At 35.2% G+C, this 26,616-nt stretch overlaps 1 protein-coding gene across 1 annotated transcript; it reads right to left on the bottom strand.

The window, feature by feature from the left end:
• Positions 1-2,894: 2,894 nt before the first annotated feature.
• LOC120766735 (protein glass) lies at positions 2,895-19,571 on the bottom strand. The gene is made up of 7 exons (XM_040092387.1): positions 19,413-19,571; positions 14,363-14,496; positions 10,582-10,712; positions 7,618-8,334; positions 7,130-7,554; positions 6,789-7,061; positions 2,895-3,412 (listed from the first exon to the last, which is right to left on the bottom strand). Exons 2-7 carry the CDS (start codon positions 14,406-14,408, stop codon positions 3,310-3,312), a joined length of 1,695 nt encoding a protein of 564 aa, XP_039948321.1. The 5' UTR covers positions 14,409-14,496; positions 19,413-19,571; the 3' UTR covers positions 2,895-3,309.
• Positions 19,572-26,616: the final 7,045 nt, after the last annotated feature.

Here is a 26,616-nt window from a genome sequence, read left to right as displayed (position 1 = left end):
GAGACTAGTTCACATATGTATATACAGATAAATAGACAGACGGATATTGTTAAATGAGGCCAAGGGGAATTACTTTGAGGGGGACGACATACTTAGATTTTGAAGAATAAAGTAAAAGTTTTAAAATTATGAACCAAGTCTTACTATTTTTTGCTCATAGTAGTAAGGAAGAACCCCTAGAGATGATCTAGTAACCGAAGCCCAGAGCATAAGTGCTAAAATTGTGAAGGGAACATTTCTCCAGACTGCTGAGTGGCAGTGAAAGTATAACGCCAAGAAAAGGCGAACTCAATGGATGACTATGGAATAAACGTACCATTGTCCGATCATGAAGAAGTTCGAATAGCTGTTACCCGTCTAAAGAACAACAAAGCGGCGGGGCCGATGAATTGTCGGCCGAGCTATTCAAACACGGCGACGAAGAACTAATAAGGAGAATGCATCAGCTTCTTTGTAAAATATGGTCGGACGAAAGCAAGTCCTACGATTGGAATTTAAGTGTGCTCTGCCAAATCCGCGAAAAGGAGACCCCCACAATCTGCGACAACTACCGTGAGATAAGTCTCTTAAACATCGCATATAAGGTTATATCAAACGTATTGTGTGAAAGATTAAGGTCCACCGTTAATAAACTGCTTGGACCTTATCAGTGTGGCTTTAGACCTGGCAAATCAACAACCGACCAGATATTCACCTAGCGCCAAATCTTGAAAAGGACCCCCGAAAAGAGAATCGAAACACACCATCGCTTCGTCGGTTCCAAAGCTGTCTTTGACAGCACGAAAAAGAACTGCCTTTATGCCGCGATGTCTGAATTTGGTATCACCGCAAAAATAATACGGCTGTGTAAACTGGCGTTGAAAAATACCAAAAGCTCCGTCAGGATCGGGAAGGACCTCTCCGAAATTTTCGACACCAAACGAGGTTTCATACAAGACGACTCCCTATCGTGCGACTTTTTCAATCTACTGCTGGAGAAAATATTTCGAGCTGCAGAACTTAATCGAGCAGGTATCTAGGTCATGTCGTACGTATGGACGAAAACACTCAAGCTCTGAAAGTATTCGTCGCAATACGCGCCGGAGCAGCAGAAGAAGAGGACGACCTTCACTCCGTTGGAAAGACCAGGTGGAAAAGGACCTGACTTCGTTTGAAATTTCCAATTGGCGCAACGTTGGGAAAAGAAGAAACGACTGGTGCGCCGTTGTTAACTCGGCTATAATCGCGTAAGCGGTGCCTTCGCCCTTAAAGAGGAAGAAGTAAGTCATATACTTTATAGTGTCTTCGACGTTTCCTTCTGCGAAACCGTCTTGCTGAAAATCTCAAAATAAACCTTAAACTCTAGCAAATTTTTTACACATTCCGGAACGATGAGCACATGTTTTGAACATCCCTCGACAAAAAAGACCAAATCCTACAAGTCACTCATCATCCCTGTCCTGTTATATGGTGCAGAGGCATGTACGATAACAACATCTCATGAGTCAAAGTTACGAATTTTCGAGAGAAAGGTTCTGCGGATGATTTATGGTCCTTTGCGCATTGGCTACGGCGAACGCCACAGCCGATAGAACGATGAGCTATACGAGATTTACGACGTCATTGACCTCCACTCCGTTCGAAAGATGAGGTGGATAAGGACTCGGCTACACTTGCAATCGCCAATTAGCGCCACGTTGGAAAAAGAAGAAACCACTGGCCCGCTGTTGTGCACTCGGCTATATCCGCGTAAGCGGTGTCTACAACAATAAAAGAGAAGAAGTTTTGAACATATTTTCTAATTTTCAGTTGGTTGTAAATTTATGTAACTTCCACTATTTTCTGTCTAATTTGAACAGATCAACAAAATAATTTTGGAAATAATATTTTCACACATCTCTTTATGGTATGGCTTTATTTGTCTAATTATTTTATACAAATTTTATATAATAATAAGTATATAAGTAAGTACATAATTACATTAAGTATGTATTTGTAAGTATAAAATTTTCAACATCAGATCGCGCTTATGTAAATGAGAAAATTATCGAACTAAAGAACAAAAACTAAAAATAAGTAGAACGTCCCATTGACTAGAGTACAAGGCGGGATTACTGACGATATGCGCAGCTCGAAGACGAAGGGGCAAAATAAACATTATACAAATACAAAACACATAAATGTATGAATAATTTTAAAAACTATTAACGGTGTCTGGGGGTGTTTTAAATTCTACTACAGCACCAGCCTTAATTGAAGAAAGCAAATACACGTGGATTTGCTTAATAATAACTTAAGAAAGTCAAGGCAAATATGTGGAACGAACTGAAATGTATTTAGATTTAATTTAGAAACAACAGTCAGTCAATAAAGTAAGTATACAAAAATGAAAAAATATTTGAGTTTGCTTTAAAAGATATACAAAAAATTAATATTTTGAACAGGGAAAATTCTCAAATTATTTTGCAAATTTACTGCTTTTAATTTAAATTAATTTAGTACACCTACTTACGTGACCGACTGTTTATAAAACATATTTCAAAGCAAACTTTAAATTGTTTATACTAATTATTATTATTTTTTTTTGTCTTTTGAACGCATAAGGGATCATAAAAACTTGAAAACTAAACTTAATTTGTTTATGCGTGTTTTTGTGTTTTTCCTTTTAAGCTTTTCCTCTAATTAATGAATATCTACATCTGCGTATTTAACTGTTAAAACTTACAAACTTTCATAAATTTATTTTAGTTAAAATTCGTTATCCATTTGTTTTGTTATTGTTTTTTTTTATTTACATTTTGGCTGCTTATCAATGATATAACGGTAAATTTTTGTTAAACTTACAACTTTTAATGTTAAATTTGAGCATTTCAACCAAACTTTTGTCGCTTAATTTTTGCTTTGTTGTTGTATTTTTTTTGGTTTTGTTATTTTTAATTTATTTCTCATAATACATGTACATATGTATGTTATGTACACCTATATAAGCCTTTTACTATAATTTACCGAAGTTTGCCTCGGCGATTGCTCGGCTTTTAATCACTTTCTCTCTTTATGTTGTTAGTGTTCTTGCTAATAGAATCGCTCCATTTTGGGCTTATTAAGTGCACAAAAATAATACCCTGAATAGTTTTGTGATCCGGGTGAAGTGTAATCGTTGATGCCATAGCTGCTATAATCATAATTACTGCTCGGTATATGCATGTGCGGATGATTGTGGGCGTGGGCGTGGGCATGGGCATGGGCGTGTGGGCCATGTGAAAGGTTGTGAGCACCGTGGGTGTATGGAGGATAGTAATGTTGAAAAGCGGCGCCACTTCGCGCCTTTTGTCATGTCAACAAATTGCTGCCACCATTGCCGTTGTTACTACCGTTATTTTGGTTCGTTCCATGCACACGCATATGGCGATTCAAATTGCCCGATTGTGAGAATCTGCAAATATGTAAACAATGTTTTTTCCTAATTATTTGTTGTAAAGTGAAGAGTAGCAGATATTATTCAAACAATTATAAATTTATGCAAAAAACCTGCAAGGAAAGGAAATATTTCGATCAAGAAACGATTACATTTCTTTTTTTGTTCAATCTACAGTTATTAAAACGAACTGTATATCATTAATATTATAATTACATTTGATCGAGCCATGTATGTAAGCAGTTCTAAAATCATTTTAACGGGAGACCCAAGTAGAGATACTTTTTTAATAGCCTTGTTTTGACGAAACATGCGTGAGTCATGTCAAGCTGTCTTGTTCTTTTTGTTCAGTATTTTTTGGCATTGCATCATGGAATGACTTACGCCTGATAAACGTCTAAAAATCGTTAATATTTAATACGAAAATTTACGACATCGCTTCGCTCTATGATTTCTTCAAAAGTTTCAAAAAGATCCGACGTTTTCGAGCCAAATTTTGTTCAGCGATGAGGCCCATTTCTAGCTCAATGGGTGTTTAAACAAGCAAAATTACCATATTTGGTACGAAGAGCAACGTGAAAAGACTCATGAGCTGGCATTTCATCCAGAAAAAATAACGGTTTGGTGTGGTTTCTGGGCCGTTGGAATCATCGGTCCATATTTCTTGGCGGCCGTTATCGCGCCATGATAACCCACGATTTGATTCCTGAAATTGAAGCTCGTGATCTCGGCGACATTAATCTATGGTTTTATTGAGCAGATAATTTCACATTTTGGGCTGGTAGATTGGCCACCAAGACCGTGTGATAACACACCGTTAGAATTTTGCCTATGGGGATATACATATAAGGTCTAAAGTCTATGCGGACAATCCCACTTCGATGCAGGCCTTGGAGCAAAAGTTAACAGCTTCCAGTTGAAATGCATGAAAAAGTCATCGAAAATTGGACTCAACAGAAAGACCAACTAATACATAGCAGGGGCCAAAATGATAAAGAGATAATCTTGAAAAAAATAAATACCCTCTCTAGATCTTTAGTATTTCTTATAGGAAAATAGTGGTTGAGTTCCAAGGATGATTTGAGAAAGAGTACGCGATTTTCTCTAAATCAACTCGTTGTCTCATCTCGTCTCTTTTATAAGGCTAATTCATTTCGGGTTCTTCTTCTTTTTTATGGCTTTACAAAGGACTACATATAGCGGTCCACTTGCGATCTCTCCAGATCAGCCATCTAATCGAAACTAGATTCATTGTACCCAATAGGGATGGTAGGATCTCTAAGTGTCGTTTCGCTCATTTTTAATATGCCATTGCCTGTTTTTTTTTTTTTTCATTATATTCAGTAAAGCTACAATATCATCATGAAAGATACCTAAGAACAAAGTTTACAAATTATGCAATTTTTCGTACGCTTTTGTCATTTTATGGTCGTAATAATCATCCACATATGCTGGCTATTCGTCAAATTGTAGAAAATTTCGAGCAAAGAGACAAAGAATTGCTGCCGTTCAGGCAAGTGTTGCTAAGGACTGCAATTTGTCGATTCCAAGACGTTCTCAAAAATTGGGAACAAACCACAACCTATCGGATTTTGAGAAAGCATTTGAGCTTGCATCCACATAAGATTGTTCTCACTCAAGAACTGAAGCCATTGGACGACCAAAAACATCGTGGATTTGCCGAACTTGAACAACAATGACAAGCTTTTTTAAGAAAATCATCTTCTTCGATGAGACTAACTTTCTTCTGAGAGGTGTGTCAACTAAACAAATATGGGGCGAAAAGAAATCACAAATTATTCATGGACAACCATTACATTCACCAAAGTTGACAGTTTGTTGAGGGCTTTGGTGTGGTGGAATTATCGTTTCGAGCCTCTTTCGAAATAAAGCTGTTGACACTGTTACTGTCAATTGTGATTTAACACCATTAGACTACTTCTTGTAGGGTCAATTGATGTCATTGGTCTTTAGCAATAAATCAGACTCTCTTCAAGCTTTAGAAGTGAATATGGTACGTGCTATTCATGACATACTAATTGATTTAGTGGAAAAAGTACTCGAAAATTGCTTTTATAGAAATCGTTACTGAAAAAATAGTCGTAAAGACCATTTGAATTATATCATATTCAGAACTTATTTGTATAGCTTGTACTTACATTAAATAAAAACAAGAAAAAACGTTAACTTCGGTTGCACCGAAGCTAAATACCCTTCACAGGTGCATTTCTGTTAGTAATAATGTGTTCAGTTTGTATGGAAGCTATATGCTACAAGAACTTGATTCCGATCGTTCAGTTTGTATGGCAGCTAATGCTATAGTTAACCGATCTGAACAATTTCTTCGGAGATTACATTGTTGCCTTAGAAAATAATCTATATAAATCTTCGTGAATAAATAAAATAATCTATATAAATCTTCGTGAATATATCTTGTCAAATGTGAAAGTGGTCCATACAAGCATTTGATTCCGATCGTTCAGTTTGTATGGCAGCTATATGCTATAGTTAACCGATCTGAACAATTTCTTCGGAGATTACATTGTTGCCTTAGAAAATAACATATATCAAATTTCGTGAATATATCTTGTCAAATGTGAAAGTGGTCCATACAAGCATTTGATTCCGATCGTTCAGTTTGTATGGCAGCTATATGCTATAGTTAACCGATCTGAACAATTTCTTCGGAGATTACATTGTTGCCTTAGAAAATAACATATATCAAATTTCGTGAATATATCTTGTCAAATGTGAAAGTTTTCCATACAAGCATTTGATTCCGATCGTTCAGTTTGTATGGCAGCTATATGTTATAGTGGTCCGATATCGGCCGTTCCGACAAATGAGCAGCTTCTTGAGGAGAAAATGACGTTTGCAAAATTTCAAAACGATATCTTAAAAACTGAGAGACTAGTTCGTATGTATACAGACAGACGGACAGACGGACAGACAGACAGACAGACAGACGGACATGGCTAAATCGACTCAGCTCGACATACTGATCATTTATATATATACTTTATAGGGTCTCCGACGATTCCTTCTGGGTGTTACAAACTTCGTGACAAACTTAATATACCCTGTTCAGGGTATAAATATTTGAATTTCCCTGACAACTAGTGTTCTTTTTTTTTGTTTAAAAGAAAACATATCGCTTTAATTGGAAAACCCTGTATATGACTTAAGAATTCCTAATATCCAAGCAAGTCGTTCTTTGAAAACTGTTTAATTTTCACAAGTTTTATATAATGACATCATTGGAATGCACAACTTTCCTTTTCCAAAAGTTTTTTTGGTGATTTGCTATTTCCCACAATTTAACACCCACAACTCACTTGTTTCCCATAGTTACCTATAAATGTACATACATATATGAAACATACTTCGTACATACCTGAGCAAACACAATTTACATTGATATGGCTTCTCGCCGCTATGTATACGCAAATGTTTTGTTAGTGTGGAACTGTCCGAAAAGGATTTCTTGCACGAAGAACAACGATATGGTCTTTCGCCCGAATGGGTGCGCATGTGCGTGGTGACGCTGGAACTTTGTGAGAAACGTCTATCACAAATTGGACAGCGGAATGGCTTTTGTCCGGTATGTGTGCGTACATGTGCCGTCAGATTGGCGGCCTGCGAAAAGCTCTTGTTGCAATCCGGGCATCTAAATAACAAATAACGAGGTCGATATTGGCTTTTGAAGGAATAAAATATAATATGTTATGTCCTTACCTGTAGGGTCGCTCACCGGAGTGAGTTCGCAGATGTGTTTTGAGCGTGCTTGGGCGTGCGTAAGTTTTGCCACAAAGCCTACACAGATTGGGCTTTGAGTCGGAGCCCTCCTCATTGCTATCCTCATCGTCATCGTAAGGACTCTTCGTTGGTGATGCAAAGTCAGGCGCAAGATCTGTGCCAGCGGCGAATAGATGACGCGATGTATCGCTTGTCGGTGACGGTGAGTCCTCCTCGACAATGACGGCATCGGTGAGTGCAGGCAAAACACCAGCTCCTGGACTCTGACTGGATTGCTGTAGCGTTGGTGTGCGAAAATCGGCGGTGAAGGAATATGTGGCCGCAGGTGGATAATGTGTTGGGCTAAGTAGTGGCGGGTAGAGAACATTGACGGAGGAGTTGGTATTTGGTGGCGTCCATTGCATCTGAAAAGTTTTCGGTATTAAATTAAGGCATTTGTATTTATTAAAGCTAAATTTAGCACCCACCTGCGAGCATTGCATAGGCACCGTACCTTCCGCGCCGTAACCATGCATTGTCATATTCATGCTGACGTTCACACTCATGCTGGGGTACATTGGTGGCGGCGGCGGCGGCGCAACACTCGTATTAATGTGTTGACTACACGTATTGCCGACGGACGCAGATCCACCTAACATGCCACTACTGCTGGGATCATAATAACAAGATGTTGGTGTGCCGCTGGAACTAAGTGAATTGCCATGTGGTGTGCTTTGAGTTTGACTTTGGCTGTGATGTGAGACTTGACCGCCGGGTGAGACGAGCATCTGATGCGGATGGACGGTGTAGGAGAGCGATGCTTGATGCGGGTTAGTGGAGAAATTATATGAGGCACCGCACGGTGAGAAGGGGAAGAGGCTAGGCAAGGGATCGATGTCTAATGGCGGTAATCCGGGGAACGATGAAGCCATCTCATCCGTACTCCAGTAGCTGACCGCGTTGTTGCTATTGTTGTTGTGATTGGCGGTGGTATTCGTACTGCTGTTACCAGTGAGACTTACTTGCTGTTGTTGTTGCAAGTGATTTTGTGTGGATTCAACAATACCGACACCGGCTATAACACTCGACGTCGAATCGAAACAGGAGCCACAATCGAAGTCGTTGGACGTCAGCGATGAGATGGGCAAAACGGTATTGCCTTGACAGGACAAACAGCCAACACAGGAAGATGCAGCACACTCTTGCTGTTGGGGAACACAGAAATGCTTTTGAATTCAACTTCGAAACTTATTTGGAGTATAATACAATTCTTATTTATTTGTTGATTTTTAAATTATTTGTTATACCCCGAGCATGGTATTTTAAGTTTAACACGAAGTTTGTTATACCCGAAATGACGAGACCCTATGAAAAATATAATGAGTGATCCAAGTAGAGGTACTTTTTCAATAGCCTTTTTTGACAAATCACGCGTGAGTCGTGTCAAACTGTCATGTTACTTTTATTCAGTATTGTTTGACATTTCATCATGGAGAGACTTACGCCTGAACAACGTTTACAAATCGTTCAACTTTATTACGAAAATTCACGTTCTGCAAATAATGTGTTTTGCGCGCTTCGTTCAACTTATGAGCAACATAATCGGCATACTATTCGCAACGCCATCACCCAACTTGAGATCCAGCATTCATTATTGGATAATATTCGACCGAATAGACCATGTTCAGCACGCCGTCAAGAAAATATAGCAGCCAGAGCTGAGAGTCTACAGGAAGACCATGAAGAGTCGATTCGGCGCCGTTCGCAACAACTCGGACTGACGTATGGAACGACTTGGCGTATTTTACGTCGAGATCTTAAACTGAATACATACAAAATACATTACAAGAACTAAAGCCGCTCGACCTTCTCATGCGACATCGCTTCACACTGTGGTTTCTTGAAAATTTCCAAGAGAATTCGACGTTTTCGACACAAATTTTGTTCAGCAATCAGGCCCCTTTTGGGCTCAATGGGTTTGTAAACAAGCAAAATTGCCACACTTGGGACGAAGAGCAACCAGTAGAGATTCAAAAGCTGCCATTTCATCCCAAAAACAACGGGTTGGTGTGGTTTATGGGCTGCTGAAATAATCGGTCCATGTTTCTTCAATAACAATGGCGGTGAGAACATAACCGTCAATGTCAACCGTTATCGCGCCTGAAATTGAAGCTCGTAATCTCGGCGACATTTGGTTTCAACAAGACGGCGCCACTTTCCATACATGGCATCAATCAATGGATTTGTTAAGAGAACAATTCGGTTAGCAGATAATTTCACGTTTTGGGCCGGTCGATCGGCCAACAAGATCGTGTGATATGACACCGGTACACTTTTTCCTGTGGGGATATGTAAAGTCTAAAGTCTATGTGGACAATCCCGCTTCGATCAAGGTCTTGGAGCAAAACATCACGCGTGTCATTCTTCAGTTACCAGTCGAAAGTCTCGAACGAGTCATTGAAAATTGGACTTAACGAATGGACCATAGAGACATAGCCACGGCCAACATTTGAAAGAGATAATCTTCAAAAAATAAATGTCAAAGAATTATTTCGAATAATAATAAACATTCTTCCTTAAATTTGAAGTTTCTATGTTTTTTTTTTAAGAAAGAATTGGAGAGTCATGCCTGTCTGTCTGTATCGACCATACATTTTACATATGTACGTCATTTTCTCTCCAAAAAAGTGCTCATTTGTCGAAACCGCCGATATATAACTGCCACACAAACGGAACGATTTGAATCAATTGCTATTGCTTGTATGGAAACTTTTCATTTAACGAGATATCTTCACAAAATTCGGCTTGTAGTAACGCAATACACAAAGAAATTGTACATATCGGATCTCTATGGCATTTAGCTATCATACAAACTGGTCGATCGGAATCAATTGTATTGAAAGCTTTTTCATCTGACGAGAGAACTTCATGAAATTTGACATGTGTTATTGCCTAAAGCCATGGTGTAATCTTCGAAGCACCTTTTGTATTTGTGATTGGTATTATAGCGGCGGTGTAACCGAAGTAATGTTTTTCTTGCCTTTTTATCTATTTTTTTATTATTACGAATAAACAAGTTATAAAACTGTATTTACCGAGCTATATTTTTACACAATCTATGTAGAAGACTCGTTTATTAATATATTTCGGCACATAATTTCTGCTTCTGTCACTGGTAAATATTGTCCAAGTTCGTTACAAAATTACACGCAAATCGGATATTAATTTCAAATAGCGTCGGCAGAACACTTTCTAATTCTTAATTTCTTGCTCTCTCTTTTTTAACAAATATTCACTATATTTCACTAAATTCCAACTTCACTTTGCATGTAGACAAATATCTCTTCAAGCGTCTTTGTGTAAATAAAATTGTTTAGCTCCAACTACTATTAATTTGTGATTTGAAAGCTTTGCGTTTGCCGCGTTTATTTCCGTTTTAACCGTTATCGTACCTGTGGACTATCCAACGCCAGACCGAATAATGGATTGTTGGGCACATATCCCGTTTCTGGTTCCACTGGACCGCCATTTGAGACATCGCACGATATGTACATAGCTCCACCCTCTTGATCTTCCAGGGAATCTGTAAAGAATGTATAGCAAATGCATACATAAATACATACGAACGTAATGAAGTCTACTTTTTTTAATCTATTAAGCTTTTGGGGATGCTGTGAGCAGCTAAATCAACCACCTTGCCAAGCAGGTGCAAATTCTTTATGAACATATTTTGCTATGTACTTTTACATATAAGTTGCGCATATACATATTGCTTCAATTATATACATATGTAGATATGTACATATTGACAACTAAAATGCAAAACAACGTATCATCAAATCGAAATTGAATTTTTATTCTTTACGATTCACTACATCATACTACATATGTATATTAGAGTGATTCAAAAAATTATTTTTTTTTCGTTCCGTACTTGGAAAAATAGGTTCTTAGACACCTCTAAGAAAGCCTCTCCAAACATGAGTTTTTAATTGTAACGGGAAGGTCCTCCTACATACAGTTTTCTATTTTTTCTTATTATCAGATAGAAAAATTTATATCTCGCTTCCAACCACATGAAAAAATATCTTGTTAATTAGGTTTTGTAGGAAATTGAATGCTACAAAAAAGGTCTATTATGATTTTTTCGTAAACCCAACCGTTTAAAAGATATTAACGATTGAAGTTTGATTATTTTTGGGAAAATTTTTTATTTCTTATGAATTTTATAACTCAATGTATGTATATGTAGTATTAAATTTTCAAATATAACCAATATATAACCATTTAATAATCAATATACATACATTTCATAACCAAAACTCAAATTTGGTTGCAATATGAGTGGTTTCTATTATATCGTTTTTCCTTCGCCTGTAAACTTATGAAAAGTTATGTTACGTTATTTTGTATTTTAGGTGACGATATATGTATTTATATATAGATATTTTTAAAAAATTCGAAATTCGAAAAATACAATATTCATGATTTTTTTTAATATAAATTGAGCATTAAAAAAATTAATTAAATTTATATTTTTGTATATATGTATGTATATGGCTCATATATTAAAATGTTAACTTAATATACGTAGAAATTTGATTTATTGCATTTATTTATTCGAAATTATGTCTTGAAGTATGTTTAGTATATGAGCATAATTTATTGAATAAAGGCACTCATACTTAATGTTATTAATCCAAAAAATTCTTAACAAAAACAAACAATTTTATAAACCAAAAATTAAAATATGCAATAACTATTTTTTTAACAATTTGAAATATTTTTCTTGCTTCTCAAAAAAATTTTTTTTTGTTTTTCTTGCGCCCTCAACAAAAATATTCCACTAAAATGCATAATTTTGATAAAAAGAAAGCATATTTAAATATCAAAATTTATTTAAGTATTTATAATTTAAATTTTCACAATTAACCGTACTACATTTAACCCACAACGGTTAAAAGAAATTTCAAAATTTCTGCAATTTTTCACTGTGCAAATGCTTTATTGTGTCACTGTCGTTAGCTCCGCCTCAAAAACATACCCCTATCGCTTGTAAACTTCCAACAGCGACACAAACACAGTAGCATGTGTGTGTGTATATTTCATGACTATTGTTTTTGTTGTTTTTCCCTCGCGAATTCGTTAATCAAGCGCGGCGCAATGCACAGGCGCAAAAAGAAGTGGAATATGCACACAGACGCACACATACAAATAACGCCACATGCGAATGGTGACCAATGCATACATATACCGCTAGGCCCAGTAGGAATTACGAGGCTCACATTTTTTTTTAAACGATATAATATAAGGAGCTTCGAACGTATTTAATAACACTAGTACTAGAAGCACAGTATCGTGATTATATTTATTGTCGGACTTTCAAAGTCACAGAAATTATTTGTTTTGTATTAAGTGGTTTCGCATTTGTGCTCCTCTACCTACTGGGCCGTAAGAAACTAAGTTGCATTTATTCTTACAAAACCGGCGAAACTTCATTAGGGTGTTACGTTTACAATTTAGCATATATTTTTAATAAATTTTTAATAAAATTTATTTCTAGTAGCGTTTGCGTGTGACTACGATCGCAAATTAGCTGGATGAATATTAAAGAAACAAACCAACAAAAAAAGAATTAAATGTATTAATGGCTCAATCATCTAATGTTTCTAATAAATTTGTTATATTTTCACTTTATAGCAAGGAATTCTTATAACAAGATCACATTCTTAAGATTTTCGACAATATACTTTTGTTTATCATAACATTTAGTTAAAAATATTTTATTGTTCATTTAGATTTTGTTTTCGTTGCAAGGAAAATTAAAATGAAAGCGTCTTAGTTTATAGAGGAGCTTACAATTTGTATTAAAACTCGCTATTACTAGCCAGTAATATGAGAAAAGCTTTAGGTTCTCGCTTGATAAATTAACTTATACTTCATTCAATCTACAATCTGACCAATCATTTTCGATTCGTCACTTCTTTGCTGGCACCATTTTCCAAAATTTTTTGTACGAAAGCAATAATTAAGTTTTCAAGTTATACGAACGCTTTTCATCGATTTTAAATTATGCCAGCCTAATTGATTTATTCCAGTTGTTTGCTAACTAACCTCTCCTTAAGTTTAAGATTTATTATGGACCAGTGGGTCCTATGTATGGTGTTATAGGCGGCCAATATTCGCTAACCTAACCAAAGGTTTCAATAGAAGACTACTATTAAGTTAGTAGTCACTACAATGCGCAGAAATTCTCTCAAGAAATTGAGGCTGGCTTGAACATATTCTAAGATCCACACAGAATCAGTCAGAACGATATGGATTGTACGCCACAAGGCAGCAAATGAAAGGCTGACCCGCTCTAACCTAGAGAAAAAAATTTTAAGGTAAAAAAGCACAAAACCAAAACAAATGGAAGAATCTCATTGTGGCAATTTGCTCCCAATGGAGCCATAGAATATAATTGGGTGAATCAATTAAAGCTTCAGAACTTAGTTCAATAAAAATCGGACTTAAAAATTTTCAAAGATATATCAATTCATACATATCGTCACCTAATATCCGAAATAACGTAACACCACTTTTCCTTAGTTTAACGGCAAAGGAAAACGAGATAATAGAAAACAATCATATTGAAACAAAATCTGAGTTCTGGTTGCAAAATGTTTATATGTGACCTGGTCTACGAAAAGGGGGCTTAGGTGTCAAAAAAAAAGAGAACAATTAATGAGATAACATCTTTTCCTTTTCCCAGAAAACTAGTTTTCGCACGTTAGCCTCCTTTTCGTAGACCAGGTCACATATATTGGTTATTTCTGACAGAGAGCTGAAAATTTTCCGCTACATATAAGCAATATAAAACTCAGTTTTCTTGATGATACGTTGTTTTGCATTTCTTGTGACGATATATTTATACCATAATATTCTATATTTATTAACTTTCTTATATTTATATATAATTACTCGACAATTCCCACCCACCCTAATATTCACTTATGCGCTTACATACATATGTACGTCCATACAACGCAAAAAATCATGGTGGATTTCATGGCATTCGTTTTGATTATTACTCGATACAATGGCCGCTGGAATTTCTAGAAACCATAGGCATAGTAACGAATGACTTGACAGGAAATTCTAGTAAAACACACACAACTTGTACAAACGAATTAAGTAGAGCATATCCTACAGCCTATTAATAGGTAAAAATGCTAAAATGCTTACACTCACCCAGAATTATATTCAAGAGTTTGAAACTTTTATATAGCAATCCCATGACATGTTTCCTCCTCTAGGTAATGTGATTTGTTTGGTGGTTTTATTTCTAGTTTTTCTACGCTTCATTTTACGTCGATTTATGCCGCCTGAAATTAGATACATATATAAATTAATAAACAGTTTGATCGGTTTCAATGTTTAAAGTCGTTAAGCTCTACATATGTACATATATACAAAGTATAATTTATCTATCGGAAATAACTCAAAGTACATTTATTTTATAAAACAAACTGTCTGATAATATTAACAGACCACGCTGAAGTGTGACAGAATCTGACAGAACTGCACCTGTCCTTGCCTTAAGTCAGCGCAACAACTATGAAATTGCCCTAAGGAATTCAGATTCACATTAGAAATTATTCTTGTCAACCCACACTCCAAAAAAAAATTCCATACTCTGTTCATCCTGTATTCCTGTCCTCGCAACTTTTCGAATGATTTTCCTATCGATAAGCAATATCGAACTTTAATTCGAAACTTTTATGGAAAGGAGAAATTTTGCCGTTTCTTTGACGTTTGAAGTAATTTATTTTACTGGAGTAAATGATATTTGATGATCAGCTGAATGGAGTGAATCTATCAATATGGAATATTAAGTCAGGGACAATAATATCTACGAATCTAAAATTTATTATCCAATTAAGTATTGTCACCTCGATAGCATTAAGGTTCGGAATATGAGATTATTACTTAGCATTTTATAGTTTTGATATACTGACATAAGAGTTACTTATTGAAGCTGGGTACCCATCTCGAGATCACACCTGGACAATTACATATTTGAGGCTGGAATTAACTTTTTAGCCAGTTATAAATTTTTCAAAAAATTTGTTTTTTTTTTATTTCAACTTGTACAACCAGGCCTAGAACAAAGGTGTTTTAACCTTAGATTCGATAAAATGGCGCAATCAGTATTAAGAATAGTTATAACGCGCTGTTTCTCGCTATATTCCCGACATTTTCGACAATTGGCATTTAATATGAATTTTAACGGAAATTGATGGCTGACCAATGCTCACTGAGATAAGGTGAATCCCAACCACAGTACCGCAAAATAAAATGATATTGATCTGCAGATTGTGAACTTTTGCGATCGAAAAGACACAAAAGAGATGCAAAACACTTTCTAAATATTTTAAATAATTTAAACTTTGTATAGACTAACTATAAATGTTAGATTTCAGTTTTCAATTGATTTATGATTCAAACGAAATCATATAAAGCCAGCAGCTAGAAAGAATTTATGTTTTGATATTGGAGTATATTATGAAAGCTTATTTTGGATAAACTGTTGACCGCGCAAAACATATAAGTACAAAGCAAAATCATATGATTTTGGCTGCATTTAATATATTTATTTATTTTAATTAAACTTTCGTCACTAATTCCATCATTGAATATAGTTTCTTCTTAAAATTTTTCTGAATTTGAAATCTTGGTATTTGAAGTAATAAAAAATTGCCTAAGAAAATGCTAATGCTATTCGAAAAAAGTTTCTTTAATCTCCGGTTTGTCTCTCTCTTGTCTCTTGGAAGCTGACGGCGGGATATAGCTTCATCTAATCTTAAATACTGAAGTTGCATTTCTTTGACACACTGTCGATTTATAAGTAATGAGAGCCCTCAAACATCAGAGACTGAAAATAATTGTTGAGATTAAACTTAATATATCATATATAGTATATATATATCCTACTGTGAGCAGAAAAAGGTTAGATTTTTTAATTGAAAAATTCATCGAAATATTTTCTTTTTAGTTTGGTTTGCCTGCCAGTGGCATCTGTGCCAAATGTCACATCAAAGTAGTCATTAGTATTTAGTATACGTTTGTCTTTCTGAAGTACATAGAGTGCATTCGGCGATTTTTACGATGAGTGAAATTATTCCAAAAAGAAGTTCGAATAAATTTTATGTCCGAAATCAAATTTCTGGTGCTGAAACAAATTATTCAAAGAGGGTCGAGAAAGTGTTGACGACGAACCACGGCCATGAACATCAACTGATGATCACCAAGTTCATAAAATAAAGGAATTGGTGCCAGAGAATCGACGATTAACAAGGAAAAATTGCACTGGCACCATTGGAATGTCGGAAGGATCAATAAAAACCATTTTGAAAGATTAGTTTGGTCTAAGAAAAGTGAAAGCACGATCACAGGCGGTGATTCTTGAATCTATGCTTCCGAACCAGAAACAGACAATCAATCGTATCCTGACAAAAGTAAGACGAAGCCGAAAAACCAAGTCAAAAAGGTCAAAAATTAAGGTTATGTTGACAGTTTTCTTCGAGAGATACTACGAGATGTGGTGCATTCAAAATTCTTTCCGACTGACCAAGCTATAAATAACGAATATTATTTGAGTGTTATGCGCTGTTTGAGCGAAGCTATTCGTAAAAGAGGCCGACAACTACTGGCTTTTGAAATACGATAATGCACCGTCGCATACTGCATTGTTTCTTCCTGAGTTTTTCGCCAAGTTGTCAACCAATATCGTGCCGCAACTACCGCCTGATTCCGTACCGTATTCACCTGATTTAGCTCCATGTAACTTCTGGCTATACAGTAAACTCAAACGACTGTTTCGAGGATTGGGAAAAACTGTGCCAACGAAGATTACTTTGATGGGGGACGACATTGATTTTGAAGAATAAATTATTAATTTTAAAATTATGTAGAAAGTCTTAATATTTTTTGTTAATAGTAGTATATATGTATACATAATATATAACTAACTTAACTTTCGTTGTCAAAGTTAGAGAACAACGTTAGAACTTGCCTTTAGATTTCCTATATAAAAATCCAAAAATGTTTGACTCAGTAAAGCCAACATTTTGTTATCGATTAAATATCGGCGAGGCACAATAGTAAACGCCTGTATGTCAGATAAAGCGCAAATAACCGCTCTCATTGCAACAAGGAAAGGAGTTTTGGAAGTAAAAGTGAAAAGCTTGTAAAATCATTGTTTCAAAGAAAAAGTGGCAATTCGGATTAATTAGAAAGTATTTATCAAATAAATTTTCAAAAATATTTATGTCAACTCTAATTAATCTCAATTAAGCTACGTTTTTGCAACTTTTTACTACTTCTTGTATTATTCTCCAATCGATAATAGTGCTCAATGCTGCACTCTCGTCTTACTCGCCGTTCTTTGTATTAATTTATGCGCCAGTAAGTTTTATTCTAAAATCGTTGGACATCAGTAGCAGACTTGCAAATTAATGAAGCTTTGTATGATTTTGAAATAAAGTCAGATTCACTATGACTGAAATTGGTGTATTGTGCATGGAGAAACCATGTTCGGAAGCAAGGACCCTCTTTTTCTGTATTTAAACCAATCAATTTGGTTTAGTCGAATTTCGCTTGCTATTAGCTTCGTGAGCGTTAATAGCTCAGGTGTAGAAAGAAGCCTCGATTTTCAAGAGAAGTTGTACATTTAACTATTTTATAACTGAACTAATAAAATAGCTAGCAGATTTAACCAAACAATAAAAAGCATATTAATGGTAAAGGATTTTAGAATTCTAACCACTATGATACTGGCTGGTCTTTAAGGGGTTATATATTCTTACTAGTCGGAAAACGAGATTTTTTGTGAATAAATATTTTCGAAGTGGCATTCTATTTAATAAATTAATTTTAATAAATAACAAAAATCTTTATTTTACAAATTTTAATGCACTTTGATAAACAGCAAGTAATTTGAAAAATTTTAAATTTCCTGAACTCGAGGAGGACTTTCGAAAAAATGTTACTGTGAGAAAGATTTCTCTGCTTAAAGTTTGTTCAAATCCGAAAAACAAAACAAAAAAGTTATTATTATTATTATTATTATTATTATTATTATTATTATTATTATTATTATTATTATTATTATTATTATTATTGGAGATGAAAAGTAGTCGAAGAATTTTAGCGGCGTCCCAAAGAAAAAAAACGCGTTTTGGTCTATTCAACCTTATCATTGCTTTTCCAGAAAAACTCGTTTGGGAGTCGAATTGCACTAAGTTAAAGAGAGACACGCTCATATCTCCGCTAATATTTCCCGGATCAACTCAATCAATTTTCAAAAACTTTCAAACTCAAATATTCGAAGAATATTCTCAAATATATGTAAATTCGGCATAAGTTACTGTAATATTTGAAAATCAGCAGGACACATTCGAAAATCTCGAAAATTAGTTTCCAAAAAAATATCCACTTAAGGCTTTCACAAGACAAAATATGCTTATCCTTTGCTTGGCGCCAATTTTTAGTACCTTTTTGGTTTATTATTGAGTTCTATATTATTATATGAAAAATAAATTAAACAAAATCAAAAGTGTTACAAAAGAAAATTTAATATTAATTTATTTTTTCTCAAAGCATTTAGTTATTTAACCATTCAGGATCCTTCTGCAAGTGAAATGACTTGCAAGGATTTTTTTAAATTCAAAAATCAGCTAGTTTTCAATATTATTTATATTAAAACAAAATTTTGATTTATTTTGAATATTTTATAAAATTAAAAAAATAAATATTTTTGATTTTTTTCTAACGTTTTATAAATAAAAAAAAATATTTTTGATTTTTTTCTAACATTTTATAAAAATAAAAAAATGTTTTGCGTTTTTTAATTCAAAAATCAGCTAGTTTTCAATATTATATTAATTATTATATTGGATTAAAAAAAATATTTATTTTTTAATATTTTATAAAATTAAAAATAAATATTTTTGATTCTTACGTTTTATAAATAAAATAAATATAAATATCAAAAATATTTTTTTTAACATTTTATAAAAATAAAAAAATATTTTGCGTTTTTTTAACATTTTATAAAATTGAAAAATAAAATATTTTGAATTTTTTAACATTTTATAAAATTGAAAATTAAAACATTTTGAATTTCTTTTTTTAACATTTTCTTATAGCTGTGGTAATTTTTTCCACAGTGAATTTAAATTTTCATTAAAAGCTGGTTTCACTCCTTTTTTATATCAACCATATTCTCGCTTTACAATACCTTTGAACGAATTTCATAATAATCATGATCGACGCGTATCCTTAATTTGTATTCCTTGTATCCTTTAGTATGAATAACAACAACGACGATATGCTTTCATGTAGCTGTTTAATATTATTCACTAACAATTATTTTTTGTGCACAAAAGAGTATAAATAATTTGAAAATTTTCATAGATGTACTTATATTTTTTTTTTTTACTATTTACATATGTATGTACACAATTTCAAGCGATATTTCGAAAATTTCTAACTTGTGAAATAACCGTACTACCGGCGCGCCGTCAACTCAAGACCCGCAGAGCTGATACTTAATTCAATTATCCTTTTTGTAGAAGGCGACTTGTAGCGTTGAACGGAGAACTGCAACTAAAACAACGAAATCGGGCGGTGCCGTGTCATCCAATGAAGAATATCATCGAAAAACTGAATAAAAGTGGGAAAGTGCGAGAACCGCAAACAAAAAAAACTTACATATACTAGCAAATGCATAAAAAATAAATAAGTAAATGAAAATAGCAACCACTAAAAGCCAAAAGGCGACAAATTAAAAGCATAACAAGACAAAAGAAGCAGCAAAAGCATATGCAATAAGCAACTAAAGTGATGGTACAGGAAAAAATACAAGCAATAAGGGAGAAGGACCACCCCTTCTACGCGCACCGCAGCCAGTTGTCTTCGACGAAGTGTTGATGAGTGCCTTGCCTTTGCTCTTCGCTGCCCTCACAACAGTGCTGTGAACTGAGCCTGCACTACCCCCAACGCAGAGCCAATACGGCAGCTCGACGGTAGTACGTACTTTGCCTACTTGTCACCCAATATCAGCTCATTACTTACAACATAACCTGCCCACGACGACCGGTAACTACACACACACACACACACACACACACTCTTACATACACATACGAACAGTCACTCATTTTCACACACACACGCACACATGCACAAGGCGCTTAAGTGATGAGGCGCTGTCTAAATTAGCATTGATCGTGTGCATTCGCTGCTGGCGCACCAATACAGTTGCAAATCCGCCAAACAACTACCAGCAAACACATTTACAAATACCAACAAAGCGTTATTGCTATTTGTTGTTGTACTTCAATAGTTTTCCATTTCGAATGTCTCGTCCATTCACACCACACCATTGGAACACCCCCTTCGCGAGTGCATTTTACTTTCAATAATACAAATGCGTAGAGGAGGAAGTGATATGAACGCTGTTCCCCTGATTATGCCCGCCTCTGACGCAGTTGGTGTCGTTGTGGTCATTCGTTCACACCAAAGGCGCGTTTCAAATATGTGTATTTATGTGTGCATGTATATGACATGTGATCTTAGTAGGCAATATGCATTGTACGAATTTCTCGCAGTTACAATTAAATTACCGCTTCAGGCAAAACTCAATAATAACTCAATTCTAACGAAAATGCGCCGCCAAGCAGCCAATGAGCGCGTCGCTGAGCTAGTTGCCTCACATATACTATACATATATGTATGTATATACACATGTGAGTACAAATGTGTCTCACTTTTGCCCCTCTTCCTGTCTGTTGTTTGGCAATGTGCTTTGCCATTCACTTTACGATTTTTATAGATTGTTGGCTGATTTCATTTATTATGATATTATACATACATACATGTCAAAATAGTGATTTCCTCTAAATTTCCATTTTAACTAACCGGGACTTTATCTAGTTGGCTATGGTCAAATTGAGAGTATTTGACCCAATCGGTGGCTATATAACTTCGGCTATGAATGATGAAAATGGATCAGTATAAGTAGGCTCTTTGATAAGTACTTGGCTCCATCGCCCCATGGTGCAACCATCGCAAAAAAAGTTTGCTGTCGTGTAATTCATTTCCGTAAATTTCAGTCGAATCGTACTCGTTGTTCTATTTTGACGGCGTGTAGAGCGAGCTTGTCTATAGATTTTGGAAAATAAAGAAGAGAAATAAAAGAGCATTTGGTTGCTATGTACATACTTATATACAAGGTCTGTCGCAAAAGAAACAGGAATTAAAAAAAAAAAAAACAAAAAAATTAATATTTGTCAAAAGTTATATTTTTTTTTATTCAAAGTAGTTTCCTCGTGCTTCGATATAGCGTTTAGCCCGGGCAATTAGCATTTCAAATGAGTGTTTAAGGTCATTTTTCGGAATGCTCTTGAGAATATGGGTCGTCGCCTTTTGGATAGCTGAAATGTCCTGAAACCAGTGTCCTTTCATGGGCAAATGAAGTTTTCCAAATAGGTAAAAATCACAGCGTGCCAGATCTGGTGAATGGGGTGAGTGATTAATGGTTAATATGGAGTTTTTTGTCAAAAAATCAGTGACAAGCGTCGACCGATGACACGGCGCATTATCGTGCAACAGGCGCCAGGACCCTGCCTCACGGTATTGTGGTCGAGCACGACGAATGCGTGACAAAAGACGCTTCATAACACCAAGGTAAAACACAGCATTAATCGTTAGGCCAGGTAGGACGAACTCTCGGTGTACAATACCCTCGGAATAGTAAAAACAAATCAGCATTGTCTTTATTTTTGACTTCTGAAGACGACCGACTTCTGATCGTCACAGAGGTCCTCACGACCTTCTTGGAATCGCTTAAACCACTCACGCACATTACTACGGGATAGGCACTGATCACCATAAACTTTTTTCATCATTTGAAATGTTTCAGCAAACGTTTTCCCAGGCTTAAAACAAAATTTAATATTTGGTCTATGCATTTTACGACCGATGACCAAAAGCTGCTGTCACTTTTTGATCGATAACATCGATTGTAGTTATCCAATTGTCTTAAAATTTTTGTCAACAAGAGATCAAACTTTTTATTTCATATACCCACCAATAGGTGGCGCCACCAGAAACAGTTATATTTAAAAAGTTCTGTTTATTTTGCGACAGACCTGGTATAAATGGAGTATTTTGAAAAAATTTATTTATCGAGTTTTAACGTGGTCGCACGTCGGGTTCAAATAATCCATACCCAGAAACCCCGAAAATGACTATCTGGAAGATAACGTGACAAAAGTCCACAATATCGTTTTGACCGTTCACGCGGCGAAACTGCTCCGAAGAAGGGACAGTCGAAAAAGTGGACTTCACGCGGCAAAACTGTTCCGAAGAAAGCGAAGACTGTTCTACCAGCCAAAAAAATAATGGTTATCATTTTCTGGCACTCAAAAGGCATCACACTCTTCAACATGTAATCCGTTTCCACGAAAATCGGCTTAAAGTAACCGAACCAACCGGGAATTATAACGGGTCAAGAGCTGTGATTTCGAAAGAAATCCTCAATTCAATTTATATAATGTTTTCTACGTCTACAACAACAGCAAATTTTACAGCTCCTTAAAAACTGTTCTTGAAACCCAAGCCTTGGACCCTAATGAGTTAGAAAAACTTGTCTTAAGACAACCTGATTCCCAGAATCTGCTTCCAGAGCATGTTATTGATTAAAACCCGAGTATTTACAGTCTATTTCGTTGTTGAGTTCAACCTGATATACTTATATAAGAAAAAGACCATACTCTAACAACAACAAACAATTTTAAGACTCGTTCTTCTTCTTTAAATATTTCCCTGAAGCCATGGTCACAAGCGTTAATAATTTTGAAAGCTGTTACGCGCATTCTTAGAATCTATATAGAAGTAGATTATATATCATCATATAATTGATCAAGACCTACAGCATATCCTTAAGTCGGCTTCATAAATCATACTGGACTCTGGATTTTCTTAGTGTTTTTCTTTCTTTTTCCTCTATTCCGAAGATTATTGTATTCCATTTGTTTGCTATTCATATACATACGTATATGTATATATGTACGTTTATACTTTCAACTGCATTTATTAATTCGATTCGATAATTATCAACGCTTCAAAGAGCGAACATAGGCGAAGAAAATCGCAATACGCGAGAGAATATTTCATTTGATACTCGATATTGCGATGTGGTTAAGTGAGGAAACTACCATACATGCAAAACAACAAAAACGAAAATATTAAGCAAAATCCAATTGTATTTATATTATTATTGCGAACAAAGTATAGAACGATAACTGGATTTGAAATCTGCATTTAAAATTGCTCGTTGTTATTCTCAAACAAAATTGTCTTCAGACCGAAGTAAATTAGCCCACAATGAAGAGATACATATGTACATATGTTACTGTTATGTTCATTGATAAATTTGCAAAATTCGGCTGCCTCAGCTTAACCTTACAACATAAGCCGAAACAAGCGTGGAAATTTAAGCACATACTCACATGTATATAAATACATATACATACATGTGTTTAGCGGTATTCAGTTTCAAAATTGAATACAGTGTTCATTCTTGCCACTATGTAATAGTACCTAGGCTCGTATATTGACTTCAGATCGCCAACATGCATGTTGCAACAACTTTTTTATTGCACACATACATAATGTATGTATGTACATGGTGCAAGAAATTGGAATGTTGCAGAGGCGCCGCCGAGCAAAGAGTTGCAAGCAGCAGCTACGTAAGGGCAGCAAAAACTGTGGTCACACGACGTACGTTCGTATCAGATTACCGGTCGACAGACCCGCATATATGCCGATATGGACACATTTACTCACAGATATATCTATGTATGGTTTATGTAGACATACATATGTACATATGTGTATTAAAACATGCAAATTAAAAGGGTAAGTGTAGAATAAGAAAAGTGCTTAACTTTTTGTACTCTCTCGACAGAAGAAAACTAGTTTAATAACTATATAGGAGTTTTAAATGAGTTAAACCTGGACAATCGAATATCGAATTCGAAAAAACTTTCAAACTATAAAGTAATCCATAAAATAATTATGGTTACCATAAATGTAAGTATATGTATAAATAAGAATAGCTTGATATCGCTTAAAATCATTATAATGCAGGCTATCATGTTCAGCCAGGTATTTGAGAAGGAGTCATTCAGAAGTGAGCCAGTTAGAACTATTACACATTTTTTGGTATTTTGTGAAATGATGATATTATATGATCCAAATTGAAACGTATATATCTTAGTAATAAAGCTTTGGTGACTTGGGCAATTCTTCATTATTATACCACTGTGATCAAATTGAAAGGTGAATTTTGTGCTCAAAGTAATCCCCTCCCGCTGCAATACACTTATGCCAACGAAATTTCTAGTCATCATGGCACTTAGAATGATGACCATAAGCGCCTTCTTCGATTCAGCTTTTATATCCTCAATTGAGTCAAAACGGTGTCCTCGGTGTGGTCATGTGAATTTGCTAAATAGCCAGAAGTTACACGAAGGTAAATCAGGCGAATTCGGTGGTTGCGGCACGATATTGGTTGAAAATGTGGCGAAATGATCACGAATAACCAATGCAGTATGAGATGGTGTATTATCGCACTTCTTTGTTCAATAAATTCAGACACAGTAAAAACCGAAGAATTCACTTTTCTACCCTCACAAAACAACGCGTGTCTCAAATGAATATTTTGATGTGAAATTTAGCATAGATTTCACGAACAGTACCACTAACATACAGAAAAAAAATTTACCGATTCGAAAAACACGCGAAGTATAAATTAAAAATTCACCTTTCAATTTGATCATAGTAGCATATACTTTTTTTTTTTTACTTTACGTTTGATACTGTAAGAAGTTCTGCTGTTAACCCGGGGCTCCTGTTTTACTAGGGATTTCCAAAAATTACCTCGTATTGACCGAGTTTTGAGGGTTTTGTAAAATATGTATGTTTGGAATAATAAAAAGTTTAAAAAGTATATTGAAAAATGAGCTTTTTTTGCTAGAGAAAACCCCTGTAAGCCGTTAATTCACATTTGCTCCTACATTCGTTCCAGCTCATCGAGCTAATCGGCTTCTCGAAACGCTGGTTTATCCGAAACAGCTGAACTTACCGTGAGCCATAAGGAGTGTAATTTTTTTCACATAACGTTTTTTTTTTGGAAACCGCCGTTTTGAAAAAATCAAAAATTTGATGAGTTCTTCCGCTATTTTTTTTTGTGTCTTTCGAATTTGGAGTCAAAAAATGTGATCAAATTTGAATCGGACTGGTCCATATTTTTTTATGTTTATGTGTAGTTTGAATTTCATATGTCAATTAGTGTGTGTTTGACAACTGATTACATTTTTTACTAATAATTGAACAACAAGTTTGTTTGTTGTTCCATTGGAATCTCTGCATTTTACACGAACATAAGATTTGAGTGGCATAAAGCATTCAATGAAGGTCATACGAGTCGTACATATATCAATGTTAATGAAGATAAAAAAGCTAAAGAAACAGTGCTTGAAAATCATCATATCGGCAAGAGAGATGAGTGAGAATCTCAACAACTTTTGTGGATCGACACAAGACATTTTGATTAAAACTTTACCTTAATAATTTGCAAAAGTGACACCGAGTAGAGATCGCAAAAGATATGCATGGCAACGTTTGTAGATGAGGAACCCATATGTTCAAAAAAGAACGTAAAATTGGCATTTTAAACACCCTGTAATCGGAAAGGCAGGTAATTTTTCTAAGTTTGTAGGACATTTGCCAATAGCTCGTCAAAAGGTTTAATTATCTCCGAGTTACATATGTTTTTGTAAATAGCCAAATATGAATTTTTCGATTTTTGCAATGGTTCATTTTGATGAGCTTGAAAATTTGTTTACACCACGAATATTCTTGTGTGGATACCTTGAAAATGTTGCGGAAAGCTTTTGTTGATCAAACTATGCCACGAAACGAGTTCAAAGTGCGCCGAGAAAGCGTTAAAAACGACATCCGTCAAACTCCAAGTGCTGAAATATCATTTCTCTAAGAGAAAACTACTTTGAAAATTGTTTTGTGTCTCAAACGTGCAAATCACGATAATGCACCATGTCATTGATTCTTCGCAACTTTTTGTCAAAAACTCGATTCCCACCCAACACCCATATACGCCTGATTTGGCTCCGTGCGACTTCTAGTTATTCAACCAAATTGAAAGCGTACAAATACAGTTTGTACAAGAACTAAAGCCGCTCACCTTCCCAAGACACATCGCTTCGATCTATGGACGCTCAATGGCTCAAAGAGTATGTAAACCAGCAAAATTGTCGCATTTGGGATGAAGAGAAATCTGAAAAGATTCAAGAGCTTCCGTTTCGTCCGGAAAAAACAACGGTTTGATGCGGCTCATGTGCCGGTGGAATCATCTG

This window comes from Bactrocera tryoni, chromosome 1, assembly GCF_016617805.1.
Source record: "Bactrocera tryoni isolate S06 chromosome 1, CSIRO_BtryS06_freeze2, whole genome shotgun sequence".
Taxonomy (NCBI): Eukaryota; Metazoa; Arthropoda; class Insecta; order Diptera; family Tephritidae; genus Bactrocera; species Bactrocera tryoni.
This window is presented reverse-complemented; position numbering and strand designations above follow the sequence as displayed.